The sequence below is a fragment of the Coffea eugenioides genome, chromosome 4 (genome assembly GCF_003713205.1).
Source record: "Coffea eugenioides isolate CCC68of chromosome 4, Ceug_1.0, whole genome shotgun sequence".
NCBI lineage: Eukaryota > Viridiplantae > Streptophyta > Magnoliopsida > Gentianales > Rubiaceae > Coffea > Coffea eugenioides.
The window spans coordinates 3,732,894-3,753,487 of NC_040038.1; the positions used below are offsets into that span (position 1 = coordinate 3,732,894).

The 20,594-nt window shown below is 37.1% G+C and overlaps 2 protein-coding genes across 3 annotated transcripts; one reads left to right on the top strand and one right to left on the bottom strand.

Moving 5' to 3' along the window:
* Nucleotides 1-4,298, top strand: LOC113768277 (probable receptor-like protein kinase At1g80640). 2 transcript variants are annotated; one of them, XM_027312557.1, is made up of 10 exons: nt 1-527; nt 988-1,158; nt 1,274-1,524; nt 1,617-1,749; nt 1,863-1,926; nt 2,029-2,152; nt 2,253-2,355; nt 3,379-3,497; nt 3,585-3,674; nt 3,763-4,298. In XM_027312557.1, exons 1-10 carry the CDS (start codon nt 359-361, stop codon nt 3,886-3,888), a joined length of 1,350 nt encoding a protein of 449 aa, XP_027168358.1. In that variant the 5' UTR covers nt 1-358; the 3' UTR covers nt 3,889-4,298. The 2 variants fall into 2 exon arrangements, with proteins under 2 accessions (XP_027168358.1, XP_027168359.1); XM_027312558.1 differs by having other exon boundaries at nt 3-527; nt 2,056-2,152.
* Nucleotides 4,299-9,200: 4,902 nt separating this feature from the next.
* On the bottom strand, nt 9,201-15,156 carry LOC113768273 (plasma membrane ATPase 4-like). Its single transcript, XM_027312553.1, has 15 exons — nt 15,100-15,156; nt 14,163-14,282; nt 13,973-14,071; nt 13,705-13,842; nt 13,263-13,577; nt 12,607-12,933; nt 12,391-12,510; nt 11,891-12,013; nt 11,699-11,803; nt 11,069-11,378; nt 10,280-10,794; nt 9,951-10,124; nt 9,676-9,858; nt 9,390-9,571; nt 9,201-9,297 (listed from the first exon to the last, which is right to left on the bottom strand). Exons 1-15 carry the CDS (start codon nt 15,154-15,156, stop codon nt 9,201-9,203), a joined length of 2,865 nt encoding a protein of 954 aa, XP_027168354.1.
* Between the last annotated feature and the right edge of the window lie 5,438 nt (nt 15,157-20,594).

Consider the following 20,594-nt stretch of genomic DNA (forward strand, 5'->3'; position numbering starts at 1 on the left):
TTTGATAACTGCCACATGATTGTCGTGCAATTGACACTCCTTTTCTGGGTTTAAAAAAGGCATTGGTTTTTCCTGCCACTTTTTCTTTGTCTTTTCTGGGGACCAAATTGCAGACAGATGCAACACGAAAGACTAGGAAGACTGAGATTACACATCCAAAGTTTTTGTACTGTTCTTGCTGCTTCAGTGCCACTCTGCAACTACATTTGAATTGAATTTCAAAGCGCTCCATACAAAGTTACACTATCAGACAATAAAGACAGTTTCATTGCAAATCCCATTTCCAAGATTTCCCATTTCCCCCTGTCTGTTTGAAAATCTGTAAAAGGGGTTGATACAAAAGACAGCGAGAAGAATCATGAAAGTTCTGATTTTGGTGGTACCCGTCTTGATTTTCAGCTCACCTTTGCTCTCATTTCCTGTGGATGTGAAGCCAAACCCTCCTGTTTCTGACCCTGTTCTTCCTACTGAGAAAGAGCCCCCTGTTTTCCCTACTTCGTCTCCTGGTGTGGAAGCTCAATCTCCAGGTAATTCAATAATGTCTTGCCATGTTTCTGATTTCTACTAGCACTTGATTGTGAATATGAGTTCATGCTCGTTTTGTTGTTAATTATTGGATGACTACTTCAAGTTCTGAAATTATGAAAAATACTGATCTTGTTGCCGTTTTGGATATATTTGCGAAATTTTCCCTTGTCCACGGAAATGGTCGCCTTATCATTGAGAGTACTATTTTATCGTACTTCTCTGTACTTTCAGCAAATCAGGATTTGAATTTGACACTAAAACCTGTAACAGCTCTGTCAGCAAGTACCCATCCTTCCCCCGATGACGGTTCAGTTGGGGTGCTTTGCATTGAGAAATGTTAAGCAGGAGAAAAAGAACGTTGTAGATGATTGATAAGCTGTTCTTTTTCCTTTTAAAGTCGTAATGCTGTCTAAAGCCCTTTTTTTTTTGCCCTTTTTTGGTCCATCTTGGGCTTTGAAGGAGAGGCGGCTGTCAGGGCAGTCCATCATCAGGACATAAACAAGAAAATTTTAATTGCACTCGTGGTTTCTGCAACTCTTCTTGGTGGAATATTATTATTGCTGTCGTGTTTTTGGTTCTACAGACTCAAAAAGTTAAAGAGTTCCGATACAAAGGCAAACCAGAACTCAAGTATGATGCTTTCTTCAAGATGCCTTTAAGTCCTTCTAATTTCTTTTTCCTATCTTATTTGTACATTCTGTAACTTGCATTACAACTTATTTTGAGTTTGGATTGCTTTCTCAAGATGCTGCAAAAGGGGTATCATTGGGTCCAATTTTGGATAAAATCACTTCTTCAAAAGCTTTTGGAAAGAAAGGTTCAATTGCTGTTATTGAATACCCTTTGCTAGTAGCTGCAACCAGCAACTTCAACGAAGACAACATTCTGGGTGAAGGTGGATTAGGATGCGTATATAAAGCTCAATTTAGTGATAACTTCCATGCAGCTGTCAAAAGACTCCATGGTAAATGGCAGGACTCCGAAAGAGAGTTCGAGGTAAATTCCAATCGACAATTCTTGAGGATTCTATTTGATTTTATCCATTTTGCCTGTATTTTTATTTACTGCTTTCGTCATTGGAATTGCAGAATGAGGTAGATTTGTTGAGTAAAATCAAGCATCAAAATATAGTTTCAATTCTAGGGTACTGCATTCATGGAGAGACACGGTTTTTGGTGTATGAATTGATGCAGAATGGGTCTTTGGAATCTCACTTGCATGGTAAAATGCCTTCCTACTTTTTGATGTATTATATTATGTGCATTCTGCATAATGTCTTTTGGTTTCTCAATTTGTGTTTCATTAAAAGAGATTAAGTTTCTCCTTTACTTTAGGACCTTCTCATGGATCAACTTTAACTTGGCATCTACGGATGAAAATTGCTCTAGATGTAGCAAGGTATGACATTGAGGAGGATCTGTCCCTCAAGATGTTACTCAACCCCCCAAACCACCCCCCCCCCTCCCCAATAACTTTTTGGCCTGTTTCCATTTCTTGTAGACTAAGATGTATCTCTGAATTGACTAGAGGACTGGAGTATTTGCATGAGCGTTGTAACCCTCCGGTGATACATAGGGATCTCAAATCCGCCAACATCCTCTTGGATTCTACCTACAATGCAAAGGTGAAATGTGGATAGGAGCTATGCCTTCAAATTCCTTCACTTTGCAAATGGAAACTTGATGAGTATTTGTGATAAGCTAATGAATTCCACTTTCATACAGCTTTCTGATTTTGGCCTTGCAATTAGTGGCGGGAACCCAAACAAGAACAGCATAAAGCTTTCAGGAACTTTGGGTTATGTTGCTCCAGAATACCTCCTAGATGGTATGATAGAGTACCTTAAGATTTGCAAAATTACATTATGTCAATTACATTGTTGCAGCTAAAGTTGTCTGTTCATTCTTTTGATTTTGTTCTGTTGACATGAGCTTGAATAAACTTTTTTTTTTTTTTCCCTATTGGTCAATGGAAAGATCATACTTTTGAATAGGCATCTGCTGTTGCTTCTTTTGCTAAACAAATATCAATCTTCCTGGCGTAATTATGCATTTGAGTTATGTTTCTTGGTTTCAAAAGGTTTTTCATTACAACCCGCACTGGCATCTTAAATAATAATGACCTTGGTGTTGTATCACAAATACATGTTGGATGCCCCATGATAGGGATCTAAATAATGACCTTGAAACATCTTAACAGAGCCATATCTTGATTGCTGGATCAATTTCAATTATCCTTCTGAAAACTGTTGTCAGTCTCTGCTCTATCTTCCACTGTTCCTGTTGTCTCATACTTGGAAACTTCCAAGAATTACTGCATTCAATGCTTATTGTAGTTTTTCTGCAATCTTTTTCGGATTTTGATATCTCTGCAATCCTTGATTGACGGACTGCTTGACCTGAATAAGTTTTATGTGTCACTTTTAGTGCACACAGTTGAAGCAGAAACACTATGTGGGCTGTTTTTTGCAATCAAAAAACAAAATTACTATTAGCATTTTGCTGATACGGGACTTCACTTAAAAACAAAGATTATTTGGCATCAAAGTCTGGGCCTTTGAGGAGCAAGCATTAGGTTGACCATATAAAGTATAAACACTGTTAAGCTGAAGTGACTTCCTTAATAAGATAGGGCAATGAGGATTTCAGTTGTCAGAGGTGGTGGTAAAAATCCCTTTCTGAGAAGATAGTGTCCTCCTTTAACTTTAAAAACTCTGCTGCTGTTGCCAATGTTCATGAGCCATGTATAGAGAATGTCTTGTTCAGTAACTGCTGATGCATGAGCTTTTATTTAAAATTGTTCTGTATGAAAAAAAGAACTTTTAACTGTAGTTGTTTAATTGACGTTTAGGTAAATTAACTGAGAAGAGTGATGTATATGCATTTGGTGTTATTCTACTGGAGCTTTTAATTGGAAGAAGGCCAGTAGAGAAAATTACTGAAGCTCAGTGCCAGTCTATTGTTACATGGGTAAGTTCTCCCTAATGCTTGTCGGTTCAAGATCTGGTATCTCAGTAAGCATACTTTCTGATGCAATCTTCCTTTTTCATCATGCAGGCCATGCCTCAGCTCACTGATAGGTCAAAGCTTCCCAAAATTGTAGATCCTGCCATCAGGAACAAGATGGATTTGAAGCACTTATATCAAGTTTGTATTAAGACAACTTTTTAGACTGCTTAGCAGAATAATGCCTTCTTATCAATTACTGATTCAACTCCAATTATTCCTCTGGTAGGTTGCTGCGGTTGCTGTCCTGTGTGTACAGCCAGAACCAAGCTACAGACCATTGATCACAGATGTCCTTCACTCCTTTATTCCCCTCGTTCCTGTTGAGCTTGGAGGATCATTAAAAGTTGCATAGTTGGTTCTTGCTCGTGGCTGAACCTCGCCTAGATGCTGTGCTTTCTGCTGGAATATATACTCGTTGAACGGCTGTCTTTCTTTTTTCCTGGTTTTTGATAATTAGATGTACTTATGCCGGAATTCTTAGGATAGAGAACACATGACAGGAAGAAGTTTTGACGTCTGTCAATGTAAATATAAATCTGATAGATTTCAAAAGTGGAGCATCGCTGCACTCTCATGATCTGGATTCATACCATCCCATCGTCACATTGCAAAGTCACCCAAGTGATGGAACAAGGTCTTCATTTTAAGGGTGTTAGTTACCAAAGATCCGCCTTTTCTCTTCTGGCTAAAGAACAGTGGAACATAATTGACTGTACAAGTAGCTCTATCAACATGTTGCCTTTTTGGGCAACTCTTTCAATATTTTAAGACCGTATCCCTTTCATAAGTTCCGGCTATCGATCCTTTACGGAAACCTAGTTTAGAAGAATCCTTTAAACCTGAGAACCTAATTTAGAAGAACCCTTTAAACTTGAGAACCTCGTTTAACACATTTGAATTACGACTAAATTATCATGTAAATGTACATATTCAATCATTCACGTATAACACTTGGTCACAACTCTTGTAATAATGTTCATTAGCAGGCTCATTACTTAGACCTAATCAAGAGAATCTCTTGTAATCATTTTGATGGTCAAGGATTTTCTTTGATCCTCTCATCAACTTCTCAAATGTCTAGATACATTTTTGCCATTCAGATCCCCTCTCCACAAACCAGATCTTACCATCGAGTCCCACTTCACATGAAATGTTCCCCATAATTAATGCAGCTATATCCTGTGCTACCTAATGCCGATTATCTGTACTAGCTTGCAAAAACTCTGGCAGCTTTCTTTTCCGGCAATTTCCCGTATCTGACTCTGAGTCCGAATTACTAGCAAATATTTAACGCCCGAAGTGTAGATATTAATGAAGGATACGCTATCAATAAGTCTATGCATCTTTCTTCGGGCGTGAGTTAATGAGACCACGCCTTCAGTTACATCGTTCCTAAAGGCGTTCCCCGTGTTTTTGCACCTTTCGATCGTTCCCCCTCTGAAGTCGTTTTAATCCTACACCACCTCGTAACGATGCTTTCCTATGATCCAAACCAAACCAGTTATTTAGTAATCATAGGTGAATTTGATTGGTTGCAAAATATAGCAGTTGGAGTTTTCTTGCTCCATGGCCAAGAGCGAGGGGTCAAATTTTTATACTTTCAACCATGATTTCCCCGCCTATGGAAACTGGTTTTTTACATGGTCTTGAGAAGAATTATGCAAACAAGAGTCACTTTGGCGAGTTTGTGCACAGACGAATAGTTTACCGGAATAACTCCATGAGTTTCGCTTTCTAGCATGCAGTCCAAGACGTGATGACCTAGACTTGAAGAATCAGGTGTTTAATTTTTGCAGCTTACATTTTTTTTTTTTTGACTCGATGTGAGTAGAAACTCCATCGAAATTGGTCAATGAAGACCGTCGCACATTGTGACAATTTTTGTGGGAGGCAAGGTTCGAACTCTTGACCTCCCGCACCACCAAGCCTAAGAAAGCTTGGGATGACCAATTTTTGCAGCTTACATGGTTCTTTGCTTTTTAATTCTTCAAATATGAGGCGGCTGTTTAGAATCAAATCCATATCTGCGGAAAGTTGCCAATACATTGGTACCTCTGAACAAGAATTTGTCTTTACATCACATATGCTAATATTCAAGAAGTTTGTATCTTGTCCACATTCAGACTCCATTTTGTATCTAGTATTTCCCAACGTAGCATAGTTGTCGCGGTACGTATTACCAAACAAACGTTGTTGAAAATAAAAGGGATAATTTCAGAAACCTCCCCTGAGGTTCTGACAATTTCACTGAGCTCCCTGAGATTTGAAAAATTACACATACCTCCTTGTCATTTAAAATGACAATTTTACCCTTAAATATTTTAATGAAATTCCCTTATTTGGTATGCTTATACTTAGAATGAGTTTTAAAATTATTTTTTCATTCTTTTTCCTTCTTATTCCTTTTTTTTAAATTTTTCACCAATAAAATTGTAGAACTACCACTATTACTTCTAGTTTCTATTATAACCAAATGTCGAACTAGTGATTTTTTTGACGAGTTAATTTTATATGTAATCCAATGTTTTTGCTGATCTTTATTTTCTATTTTTTGGTACTAAAATTAACAATAAATCAAAAAGAAATTGCCCAAAATCACTACCAAATTATGATAATTCCACTACCTGAAAAATTCATAAATTCTAAATGAATTATTTCGACATTTTCCTTTCTATCTTATAAATCTAAATCCATAATAAAGTACCATCAAAAGTATCCTAATATAGTAATAAAATTATTATTATAGTTGTTTATTAAATAGTAGGTATGGACATGAAAAATTTGGCACATTTTCCTTATAATTATACTAGATAATCTTATAATTGTATAGGAAAATATATTAAAACTCATTACACAAGGGCATTTTTGGGTATTCATTTAAAAAATTGACCAAATCAATATTATTTTAAGATTTTATTACTAAAACCATCAAATCGAGGGAGGTAAGTGTAATTTTTTAAACCTCAGGGGGGCTCAGTAAAATTATCAAAAATCACAGGGGAGGTTTCTGAAATTATCCCAAAATAAAAAGAATATAAACCTGCACTTCTCATCAAACAACTCACAGCTTCTCAGAGATGCCTAACATGATAAAACGCATCATTCACTGTATCTCAAAGTCTTAGCCGTCCCACATATTCCTTCAATTTGATAAAAAAAAAAGAATGAGAGAAAAAAGAAATGTGGCCATTGCAAGATGGTTGTGTAGGAATAACACAAAAAATATGTTTGTCAAGATCGTACATCCGGGTGGTCATGTTGAACTTCAAGATAGGCCAATTATTGCTGCTGAAATAATGCATCGAAATCCCAAATTTTGTGTTGCCTACCCAAATGTGTTCAAGCAGCCATGGGCAGTTGTTGCACCAGAGACCACCCTCATGCCTGGGCACAAGTTCTACGTAGTGCCAATAAATACGGTCATGAAACTTCAGTTACTTTCCATGAAGTACTCCGCTTCTCAGGTTCTACAAAATCAAACAACCACCACCACCCCGAATGGCACAAATGAGGGAGAGATTCACGGAAAGCATTCAGGATGTTTCTTGTTCATAAGCGGTAAACATCCTAATAAAGTACCTTATGCTTGTCTTAGAAAATCTGATAATGGTGGAATAGGAACTACTTTGAAGGAGAGGAAAGGTGATAACTGCTTTACATTCTTGATTACTGGAATGAAGATGAAAGCCAGTAGTAAGGATAAAAGCAAGAAAACAGGATCTCCAAAGAGCTTTGGATCATCTGAGACAGATGCACTGGCTATCAGGAGGACCATAGATCATGGAAGCAGTCCTAAAAGATTATCGTCTTTTGATCGCTGGCAACCAAGTCTAGAGAGCATCACTGAAGAATTTTAGAATTGTAGATAATATCTCATGCATGTTAAGTTCTTTACACACACACACACACAAAAAGTACGTTAAAAGTGTTTTGTTATAAAGGTTTCTAGTGTTAATGCTCAGCATAGTTCGGAATGAAAAGGGATATTTCGATCTGATCCTCTTCAAACGGGGCACATCTGTTCACATTCTGCTTACAAAGAATTTTCTATTTTCGAGTTCATGAAATTGGAGGGATAGACTCGTAAAGCAATTCAAAGAGACCTACTAAGGAAAGGATTCAAATCACGTGTGAACTGGAATTCGAAAATATTAATGCGATCTTAAATATGCCAAGCAAATTTAGTACCAATATAGATAATAGATTGCCTTCTTAACAAAGTTTCTTTCTAATAGAGACAGCATAGAGCCTGGAGTTCTAGGAAACAGCCCCCAAAATTTTCAAGTATCTGTGCTGCTAACTGATAAGCATGTTATTATCTACAGATTGGCCACAGAAATCAGGCAACCGATGATGAATTAGACAGCTTTATTCATCAGAATTGATGACGGTCCAGTTGACAGAACTAAGAATATGAAAATTAAGCATCTCAACAGAATTGAACTTGAAAGACACAAAGCAACACATTATTCTTATTTGAGAAAATGTTCCTTATTTTGTCAATTTTTTTTTTATCATGTAAGTGTTAAATTTCAGATTAAGATTGCAAAATTTCTGCGCCTTAGTAGAATAACACAAGACAGTGAAAAGCAAGAAGCCAAACAAGAGAACCTTGTAGACTTTGGGACTGGTGCAAGGTAACTAATTGACAGCTGAATTGTCTTCATAAGCTAACTAAACTTCATATGTATTGTTCATCATAGTTTCTCGTTTCTATCGCGTCAAAATAAAACATTTCCTTCGTATTCAACAAATTGATGAAGATTTTAATTAGTGCAAAAGATTAAACCCTCAGTCTAAAATATCTGTAACATATCTAGTAGAAACGAGAGAAAATTGTTATAGAATTAGAAATATACTAGGAGTATAACATTTGATCTTTTGCCAACGTGGCCAAGAATATAGGACAGGACATCTAACATGGAAGTCTAGCAAGTTAATGAAGTAGCAAGCTTCACTATGCACATTTCAATGAAACTAATAGGTAATAACAACAACAGAGATATCATATTTACAAAATTAGATATGGTAGGTAGAACATTTTCGTGTGATTTGTTCTCGATATGTAATTGGACATTTTGCTTTTGGTAGGTTCACATCCAGTGAAGTAGGATAACATTTGAAACACAGGACAAATGTCTTTATTTGGTCGCTATTCAGAAGAATCTGAAGGTAGAAAACACAGTGCTAGATGAATCTCAACAAAAAGTATGTTAAGCAACTGCATAACTGCTGCATACTAATTTCTAATAACTGTATACTTAACGTGAAAACAAAAAAAGCTTAGAAATGCGGCTTTGAAAAATAGCCTGACTAGTAGCAAAATTCGATATGCCAAAGCAAACTTGACCACATTAGCTGCCTAACACAAAGAAGTAGCACTACCATTAAAAGCCACTGCCCAACTAGCTTTTCTACTGCAAGGCTCCACTTTCTATCTGTTGGTATCTTCCCAACCCTCAAATTATCATCATCCCCACGAAATCTAAGATTCAACAAGAGAAAAACAAGGGCATAAGAAAATCTAATTTCCTATTGTTTTCTCTTCCCAAACTTTTCTGGGAATGGACAACTAAAGTTTTCATTAATAAACCGGAGATGGAAAAAAGAAGACATGGAAATTTGTGAATAATTGGGAGTTCCCACATCCTCTTTTGCTCTCATCTAAACTGTGTAGTGTTGTTGGATCGTCTCGATGTCAAGACCCTTGAGCTTCACCACTGATTCCACATGCCCCTTGAGCGTATGAAGCTCCCTTAGCCTTGAAAGCCAAACGAATACAAGCAATAAGACACGAAGCACAATCAAGAATTTAACTCAGTTTACGTTTAAATTCCCAACAAGGGAAATTACCTTGCGACCTCAGCACGTTTCTTGGCCTGTTCAGCAATTTCAGACAACTCTCTATAGTTGTTTTTGTCATTCAAAATATCCGAGTTCTCTGGAGGATGGAGGCCATGCAATGTGCGCTGAGCCAAAGCCCATTGTGCCTCCCTTTCTCCCCTACCATAATCCTTCTTTGTAGTGAAAGCGGTCTAAGAACCAGATGATTTGAGGCAAAGATCAGCACGTATTCTTATTCTGGGCAAGGATAATAAATGTTTTTCGTTCTTGATGAATAAACTGGTGACAAGATTACCTTGTTCTGAAGTAGGTTATTCCAAGCTCTGCCGGTCAAGCAATATCTTATAAAAAATTTCATTACATCCAGAGGGATGTAGAAGATAACACTATAGAGCCAAATCACTCCAGCCCATCCCCAGCCTATGCCATGAATATAAGCAAATTCCCAGTTTGCATAGACCGCAATCAAAGTGGCTATCTATGGATACCAAGGAACCAATCAGCAGAATATATATATATAGTCACAGGAATTTAGGGCGAAGGGATGCAATAAGGATGGAATAGACTTACCAGTTGTGCTACTACAAAAGCACCCACGAGCAGAAGACCAGGACGTTCTACAAAAGACCAGCTCCTGGACCGAGTAACAAAGATGAGTGCTTGACTAACAATACTCACTTGCAGGTAGAGTGCTGAATTTAGCTCGTGGTGCTTGTCTCTGATTGACCTTACACCAAATTTATCCTGGCATTTCAGTTGAAACGTCAATTTTGGCAGGGAGGAAAGTGAGAGATTAGGATATCAGAGAAAAGGACACGAATAGGACACCAACTGCAATATGCATCTAAGAGATATCCAAGAGGGATAATCTAGTTTTTATTGAAACAGTAGAACCTTACCGAGAAGAAATTTGAACCCTGTGCAGCCCAAAAGAAAATGACAGTCATCACAGCAAGATAAGTGCCCAAAACTATACCAGTAGCAAAAATTTCTCTCAGCTTCCATGAGTCTGGCATGGGTGATGGTCGCACCTTGTCTTTTGAAATGGTCATGATGGTTCCATCATTTAGGATGGCAATAATTAGAACCATGAATGGTGAGAAATCGAACTTCCAAATAAGTGCAATGAGCATAAAACCAAGGACAATTCTGATTGTTATGGAAACTGCATATATGGTATAATTCTTCATTCTCTGGAATATAGCTCTACTTGTCAAAACAGCACTAACTATCACGCTAAGTCCTGGCTCTGTCAGCACTATGTCTGATGCACCCCGGGCAGCATCGGTGGCATCAGCCACTGCAATTCCAATATCAGCCTTCTTTAGTGCTGGGGCATCATTCACACCGTCTCCTGTCATCCCACAAATGTGCTTTCTCTCTTGCAGCTTTTTCACAATCTCATATTTATGTTCTGTATTCATCCTTAGGTAGTATTAGAACATTTCAAAGAACTATTAGCTGAACATATCAAGTAAAACGACTCAATCACTCAGCATTCCTACTGGAGAGGCTAAATGCGTGCTTCTTCGCTACAGCTGGATTACAAAATATAAAACATAGTATCTCAAGTCAAGTGTGACTTAAGCTTCTCCAATAGCAACTTCATAAAACTCAAAACTCTGAGTGGAAGGTTTGTTGGATGTAAAATGACAAAACATTAAAATAGAGAGAGATGGCCGGCTCACCAGGGAAGACGCCAGCAAAGCCATCTGCCTTCTCAATGAGCTCCTCAACAGGAAGGTTAGAAATGGTTTCATCTTTGTGTTGACCGAGGAGGGACGAAGAAGGATACATGTTGATCCCCATGCCAAGCCTTCGACCAGTCTCCTTGGCAATGGCGAGCTGATCGCCAGTAATCATCTTAACATTGACACCTAAGTGTAAGGCACGTTTGATGGTTTCTCCACTATCATGCCTCGGAGGATCAAAGAGAGGCAAGAGTCCCACAAATACCCAGGGTCCTCCCTGACCCTCCTTGGTCTTCTCTGGTACGGTCTGCAAAAGAAGGACAGGCAAGTTTATTAGTACTAGGTACCATTTTTAAAGCTGAGAGCCCAATTATCATAGCCGAAGCACAACAGCCCGTCGTGCGAGCCTCCCACAGGGGCCACTATGTCAAAAGCGAAGTATTCTCTTAACCTTTAGCCTCACACTCCACTGCAGTATTCATTCTAGTTCCTACGGTCTTTCTACTTATAATTTACGTAAAAACAGTCAGTCAAAATAATTAATTTGAATTGAACTTGACTTATTATGAGTTCTTATCAAAAATTGACGAGAAAAGTAACCCAATTAAATGAGATTCACTAGCTTGCCTGTTGGGCAACAGCAAGAGAGCGAAGACCCCGATCAGCAAACTTGTCAATTATAGAATGAAGTTTCCTCTTCATATCTTCCCTTAGGCCACATAAATCAGCAATCTGGAGAAAGATCTCAGATAAATAGGCAAGTGTTAGACTTGAACCTAGGATCAGATATAAGATAAAACCCTAGACTTTGTGTTTTACCTGTTCAGGAGCACCTTTGCTGACTCTATACCAATCTCCACGGGAGTCAAAATAAGTGATAGCAGTGCGTTTGTCTACAGGATTAAAGGGAAGAAAATGCACCTCAGTAATATCTGCTCTTGCCTGGTAAATTCAAGCATCAAAATCAGCATCATAAAAGGTAAATGATTTATGCAAAGTAACGAGCTTGGGGTAGAGGGCGATGACAATCCATGTTGAATGACATTAATGCAAAAAGTTGATTTAGTTTCACATCATGTACAACTTCTATCAAACTAGAGGTGGAATCAGCAGTGCGGATGATTATAAGGGTTTTTTACTTAACCTTTCAAGACATAAGTTATCAAAGCTACACAATAAAATGGGCTCATTCTTTTTCATTTTTTCAGTCAAGTTGCACCTGAGAGGTCTCTAAGTTGCAAATCAAAGTCTGATCATAGGATCCAATGAAACACTTCACAAGTACAGCGAATGTGAGAGAAGTAAAAAACTGTTTATACCTCTCTTGGATCAGCCAACATTCCAACTATGCAAGCATCAATGGCATCTTGATTCTCCACCCTGGAAGCCCTAGCTCCAAGAAGAATTACAGTATCCCTATCCACATCTTTTGTAAACACCTGCACCATGTGACAAACATTAAAGAAAAAAAACTGAAGTTGGCTGAAGCTCAAGCTGATTCATATTGTCTGTAAAAGCTTTAGATTGGGACCAACCTCAATTAGGTTCTTGTCTACTGTAAGCTTGTTTAAAGTGAGGGTTCCTGTCTTGTCACTACAAAGGACATCCATCCCAGCCATCTCTTCTATAGCAGTCATCCTCTTGGTGATAGCACCTTGCTGTGATAGCCGGTGGGACCCAATTGCCATTGTCACAGACAAAACTGTTGGCATAGCAATTGGAATGCCACCAATGAGAAGCACCAAGAGATTATCAATCCCATCTCTATACCTGCGTTTCTGAATTGGGAACATCACCACCACCTCTACCATTATTCCCACAGCAATGGAACAAATGCAGAAGTTGCCAATGGCAGTCAACACCTGATCAAAACCATCAGAATGCAAGTCAGAAAATGTCAAATCACCAAAAGCTGAAATAGATGAATGTTTGATGTCAAGCTATGGGAAGAACTCTATTTGAGTAAGTTATTTTGCGAAAAGCTTGTTGGTGATGCAAAAACTTCATTCAGAATACGCAAGTCCCAGAAAGCATCGAGGCTAAAAATAAATAGAAATCACCTTCCTGAAAATGTAATTTTCGCGTTCCTTTTATCTTGTCATTTACGGGTTTGTAACTAATGTCTAGTACTTGGTGTAGAATATCATTATCAGCTCATATAATGTGTGAAGCAACAATATAGAGAACCTACCTTCTGGAAATGGCCAACTTGGTTGGTGCTGTCAACAAGATGAGCTGCTTTTCCGAAAAAGGTGTTAATTCCAGTGGCGATCACAACTGCCTCAATCTCGCCTTGCTTACAGGTGGAACCAGAAAACACTTCGTCGGCTGGGTTCTTTGTCACGGGCAGCGACTCACCAGTAAGGGCAGATTGATCAATCTTGAGAGGATCCCCCTCCAGGAGACGAGCATCAGCAGGGATGATATCTCCCAGCTTGATGCTTATTATATCACCTGGAACCAGTATGGCCGCATCCTGCTCCATCCATCTACCATCCCTCAACACCTACACAAAACAAATATAACAGCATACACCAATTCATAATTTGTTTATCACACTGGCTTTGTTGTTGGATTCAGACTTTGCTTCTGGTAATTCAAGTTGTCCACAACCTTCTGCTAACGAAAACTACCTTTGTTTTTGGTGCAAGACCGGCCATTAGAGCTGCTGCAGCATTGCCAGCATTGTTTTCTTCAACGAAGCTTATGGTGGAGTTGATAACCAGCAGAATTATAATGCCAAGAAAATCTTGCCAATCTGGAGGCTTGCCCTGCAAGTTTTTCATTGTACTTTAAGAATTAGGGATTTAATCCAAAACTAAGAAACCGATTAAATATTTTGGGTATGGAAAAGAAAAGAAAACTAAGGAAACAAGAAAAACAAAAAGGTACAAGAAGTACCTGTCCATTTGCCAAGGCAATGGCTATGACTGCAGCTGCTTCCATGACCCATGACAAAGGGTTCCACATAAAACCCAAGAACTTGAGAATTTTGCTTTCCTGTTTGAAGAAATTTTTAAACGAGTTTCATCACCCATAATAACGAAGCAGGTAAACTTGATACAACTGAAATAGAGGAAATGAAATTTGCCTTTTTCTCCTCTAGCTTGTTAGGCCCAAAGATTTGGAGCCTCTGTTGTGCTTCCTGGGTGGTCAATCCTTCCCTTGAGCAATTTAGCTGTTCAAATACTTCTTGAACCGGTATGCTCTCCTTTACGTGAGCAAAAACAAAACCCGTTAACAAACAGCACCTCTTAGTGCAAATTGCTCAGTGAATGAGCTCAGATAATGTATTCTTCCATTTCTTTACAAAATTTTAAAATTTTCACCTGATCATTTATACGTATGTCTATACATTAGAAATAAACACAGCAATATGAAATAAACCATTTCTCGACCCTTGAAAATCAATTTTCGGAATATCAACCCTATAATTTAAAAACTTTTCAAAATATACAATCAGATAAAATAATCAATCAAAAAACAAACCCCGAATCACTTATATAAATTAGACATGGAGTGAATTTAGTAGTATTTGACGTGCAGGTTGATGCCAAACAGTTCTCAAACAGGTGACATGAATCCACGGCTCATCATCTTCTCTCAGATGCAAACATTTGTAAACAAAAAATGTAAAAGACGATACTTGAAAGAAGCAACAATAAAAATTGAAACATATATCACTTTCGGCTTGCGAGTACTAACAGCAAATATTGATGCATAATTAATCAACTTAACCAAAAAAAAAAAAAAGAAAAATCGAGACAGCTTAACTAAAATAAATCTAAAAATTAATATCGGAACAAGATTTCTTTCTTTCGGGTTCAACTTTCATAATAGCGATTTTCGAACCTACTGTTTTAAAAGAGCAGCCGCAGAGAATATATTCATACATATATTACACAAAGGCAAGATATACACGCATATCAAAATTAATAATCAGAGAAAAACAACCAGAAATAAGTACGAAGAAAATAAAAATGGTTGCAATCAACGAAACAAGAGAAGCAAGAAAACAGGCTCCGTACAAGATCAACATTCTCCTTCCTGATCTCTTCCAAGCTGATGCTTCTGTTGTCCGCCATCGCTCCTGGGAATCTTCAAATTCTGTCCCCTTGGATTCAATTCTATGATCTATTTACGTAAATATTTCTACGATTCTGCTTGATATAATCGTTTGATTTCGTTATTTCTTCTCTAAATTAGAGATTCAAAAAATTGATTGTATTATGGAACTGCATGGCTCTCTACTTCTACTAAGTCACAACTTGCAAATACTCTCCCTACTAGTTTACTATTATTATTATTATTATTATTTTTTGGTAAAAAGATAGTTGTGATGGGAATGGGCTAAATATATACGAGAGGAAGAGGAAGAATTTGATTCCTTTTCTACTATCAGTTTCCTTCTTTTGGTAAATTCTCAGCCTTTGCTTTGTAACGAACTTACACAATCTCGACAATCGCTTTGTTATATCGTAATGCTGTTTTTTCAGCATGTGTCGAAATATGACTCGGATGTGATCGTTGAGATAATTCTTACTATTACTGTATAAATTACTGCAATTTAGATTTCCAGGTTTTTGGAGGACTTGAGTGCAAAATAATGAACAGATGGCCTTGATCATAAACCGAAGAATGAAGGAGCGGGAGTCTTGTCAATTTGTAGCCCAAGTCATTCGGTTGAGTGTGGCCATTGTCTAGTATTTTACTATTCCCTTCTTGAACGAGATTCTTTTTTTTTTTTTTTTTTTTTCCTAAATTCAAGGTCAAGTAATATGAGTCCACGTATCTGTTGGATTTATGAGGGTTTAATTTCAAGGCAATTGAGGAAAGCTGGGGATAAGCATGAGAGGATGATGATTTATAAAAGTCAATTTTTGAAAGTGGAATAAATAAAAAATAAAATAGAAAATCAATCCATTGGATTTGGGATGTGGGATTTGTCAGTTTAAAATTTGTAAGTTAACGGAAGGATTTCTTACTTTAAAAGAATAAATTTACTTGATTTGTTGAGATCCTATAGTATTGTGAGTTTTTACTAGGTCAGATTGCGTTAGAATACTATTTCACTTTTTAAGGTATATCATTACATTTACCAAGGAGTCGACTGGCATCTGGCAACTGTCAATAACTTTTCTCAGTGCAAGTAGTATTTATCTAGAACTAGAAGACAACAAAACCCTACTTGAGAATTGGAAAACAACTGTATAGGGTTTCCTCAAAATCAAAAGGTCTAGCTAGCTCTGGCCTTTTACAGGTTTAAGTCGGGGAAGCATTTAGCATCCCAAAAACGTTGCGGTTGAGACGCAGTAGCCCAAGTTGTACATAAACTTTGAAAGGCCTTTTCAAGACCAACCCATAAGCTAAAACAAACCCAATCCTTAAATCTTAATAAGAATTGAATTAAAAAGAAAGAACTAACTCAACCATGCTAATACGACTTAGGAGAAATAATTTCTTTTAATGTCACATATTTCAAATTTTAATTCAGTGTCTCAAAATCATAAGAAGACTTTGCAGTTTGTAACACTTGAAAGACAAAAATTTTCTGTGGGTATGCCAAGTATTTTCGGTTAGTTTCTTTTGATGAGCAATATAGCGAACTATAGCAACTCCAATATTGTCACTTTATATTAGGGCCGTAAATGAATTGAGCCGCCGCGAGTGATTTAAGTCCGAGCTCGACTTGAGTTCAGTCAATATCGAGTTCGAGTCGAGATTGAACTAACTAAGTCGAACTCGAGATCAAAAATACTAAACTCGTTAACTCGTGAATCAGCTCGAATTCAATTGATTATATATTGATCGAGATCGAATCGAATTTGAACTGATCAAGTCGAATTCGAGTTCAAAAATACAAAACTCGTTAGCTCGCGAGTCGGCTCGACCTCGATTGATTATATATATATGTATATATATTTATTTTAATAATAAAATTATATATATATTTCTAATATTTTATGATTTGTTAAGAAAAATTTATTATTCTATTCATTTTTAAAAAATAATAAAAAATAAAATAATTATTTTTTTATTTTTTAAAACTCTAGCTGGACTCGAATTTGATATTTTGAGTTCGTCGACTTCGAGTTCGAGTTTCGTAAAATTATGTTGAGATTCGATTCGATTAGGTTGAAACTCGACTCGACTCGAGTCAACTCGTTTGCACTCCTACTTTATATAGAATGACATTGTTCTCAAATGATTTTAGATTTTAATTTTGAAAAAGTAATTTTATTGTGTTCTTAACTGCTTTTATATTCTAATTTTGAATTTTTTAAACCTAATAGGGTTCAAAATCAGAAGCATCTATTTTGGTGCTCTTTTATTCTGATTTTTTAAAATCAACTTTTACACAATCATAAGTAGTTGAGAACAAAGTCAATATACATAGAAACTCTCTCTGACCATTCTGTCATGCATGTCCACAATTTCTATACCAAGAAAGGATATATATATTTTTTTAACCATTTGCAATGGCGCCAATCTAAGGAGTTGGAGTATGTCCTCTTGCATGTCTCTACCCTAAAAAAAATTGTTCTCTCTTTATCTTATATTATTCGGAAAATGAGGATTTATCCCTGATTTCAACCTTATTTCCTTGCATCAAGATATGATAAATAATTGATTATGTCTTCCTCTGTAATCATCTTTGTTATCCTTCTTAACGCATTCATGATATTTCGACCTTATAAAATTGGACTCAAGAAATTAATCTATGTATATTGGAAAATTACTTAATAGAACAGAATAAACCATGTTTAGACTGCTAATCGCGAATACTACTATTCCAACTTGTTTTTCCCAATCATGTCGTAAAAAAAGGAAACAAACTGTGCTGAAAACTGGACTCCGAAATGTTAAGTTCATGAGTAAAAGGTCATGTCCCACATTGGTCTGAGAAATGGAGAAAGAACGGTTAATATGTAAGTAAAGGTTCAAGACCTAATGGCTTAAACTTTTGGGTTAGAATTGGGTTCCTGACTTACATATTGGACTCTTTGGTGGACTCTCTCGAGGTGTTTCTCCCTAACAAATTGGTATCAAAACTCACCTAACAAATTGGTATCAAAACTTCAGATTGTGAGATTGGATTACTCATGGGCAAATCAATTTTTCTCGAAATTGGACTGGTGAAAATTCTCTTCTTGATAGTAAACCGAAATGCAAAGGAGTTTGGTTGGTGTTGGACCAGGTGTGCCATAGGTTTGACAGGGGTCCGACTGATGTTAGACTAATGAGCCAAAGGTTGGCAGGGGGTCCAGAATACAGTTTGGATGTTGAAGAAGAGTGGTTCCATGTTTGGGAGAAGAAGTGACCTTGGTGATAAAGATGAACTTGCATTGAGTATTAAGTGGGCTCGAAAAAGGGTTTATAAATTTGGGTTTAATATGGTGGTTACTCATGAAGAAGGAGATTTGTTAGATTCTTGAGTAAAGGGTCGTGTGTCACATTGATCCGAGAGATGGAGAAAAAGCGGTTAATATGCAAGTAAGAACCCAAGACCTAATGACTTAAACTTTTGGGTCAGAGTTGGGTTCCTAACTTATATATTGGGCTCTTTGGTGGACTCTCTCGAGATGTTTCTCCTTAACACGAAATGTAGCAGCAAAAAACAAAATGCTATTGGAGCTAGTTCAACCTTAGAATAAAAACCAGGAGAGAGGTGAATCCGTTAATGCTCCGTCTTTAATATCTAGCTGCAAACTTCTAAAATGCGAGAGCTGATGCTGGACTTCAACAAAAACAAGAAACATTGAGTGAAAAAGTCGATGATAAGTTGTTTTCTTGCCGACAATAATAACCAAATAGAAAGTGATAACAGGACTGTGAGAGAAGAGAAGCCCACAAAACTGAAGCTGATTACTAAAAGGGAGGACCTGATAGGATAACATGGCATTTGATACCTAACAGATGGTTGGAGAAACAAATCATGTGCCCCCTAACATGAATTTTTGGCTCTTCATTAACGTAACATGGTTGCACATGTCCATGGTTATGGCAAAGGTTCAGAGTCTATTAGTTGACGGGAGACATTGCCCGTCCAATGCCCATATACAGACGTTGTGTCCGTGCACGTGTGTACGGGCATGAATTCTCACTTCTATCATACATACTCTCGAAATAAAACGAGGGCTGCAAGGAATTGGTGATAGTCCACAGAATTTAGTGCCATCATTTGTGGTTATGGTGACATGACAAGGAATAATTTACGTGATAGAGTTTTTGATAAAATTACTTGTTTAAGTGTTTAAGTATGATGTCGTTAGATATGTGCTAAATGCATTGAATAGCGCGTGATTATAAATTTTTTTTATATGTATTTAAAATATAATAATTACTCCAAAAATATCAATTTTTCACTTCTGCTAAAAAAGCATAAGTTTTACTTTGCTCTAAAAATATCAGTAGTTTTGCGCTTCTACTAAAAAGTACTTTTGATATCATAAGTTTTACTTCGAAATTTATGAAATGATACTCGCCAAATATCTTTAAAAAAAACTTTTATCATTCAAAAGTATTATTATTATTTTACCAAAAGCATCACATTCACAAAAAGGCTCTTAATCACTTTTGGATGTTTACTGCTTGTTGATGTAAGTTTAAGAAGTTGGACTTCCTGTTGCTCTTAATTACCGATTTACAGATTACCTAAGACTCGACTCTCCGGTACTCATCATCTCGCCCTAAAGTGAACAGGAATTTTTCATTGTCCAGCGTCCTCGTATAGTCAGGGATTACGTACGCTTAATTAGATTATGGATAGCACTGAAGTTTAGCTCCTCAAAAACCATCACTTTGTATTTTTCTTTTCCCCTGAAACGAACAACATCTTGTTTCATCAGACGTTGGAAGATAAATTTGTGATGTTTCCAAATCTGGTCTATTCTAATCAGTAATCTCAGAAGAAGAAGAATTATCTGGGTGGGTTCTTGATGATAGATATCCAAGAGAGAAAAATTAACTGAATCGGATGAAGATAGGATGGACCTGGGGGACCAAAAGTCGGCTTTTCATATAGGGTCCAGAAGGCCGGGTTGCCAGAGCTGAGCAGCACAAACCATACGTGCTGAATACTAGCATCATCAGAGATGTAAAAGCTGGTGAGAGGCCAATGAGAATGTTCCCCAGATATGCAAATGCATCATCATCAGCCCCAAAGCGTCAAGCTCTGTTCACATCGGACAGGGTAACTTCCAATTTTCACGAGTCACGCATGATTGTTTAGTAAAGGTTCTTGGGAAAAAGCATTCCAAGACGAGACTACCTTTTGGTTCCCCCCTTGTTTTCTTTTCTTTCTATATCATTCTTCCGGCTCCGGGAGGATTTCTGGTTTACCTACTTGTACTCCCGAATTGACATCTGATCAGAACATAGAGCTAAACTTTGTCCAGTAATTTTCTTGATTAATCAATTTTATCATGTTATACTTCATGAGAAAACTTGATCCCACCTAAGATTAGGGATATTTCTGATTACATATCGAGCTTTTTCTAGAAAGGAAGCTGCCAAATTGGTA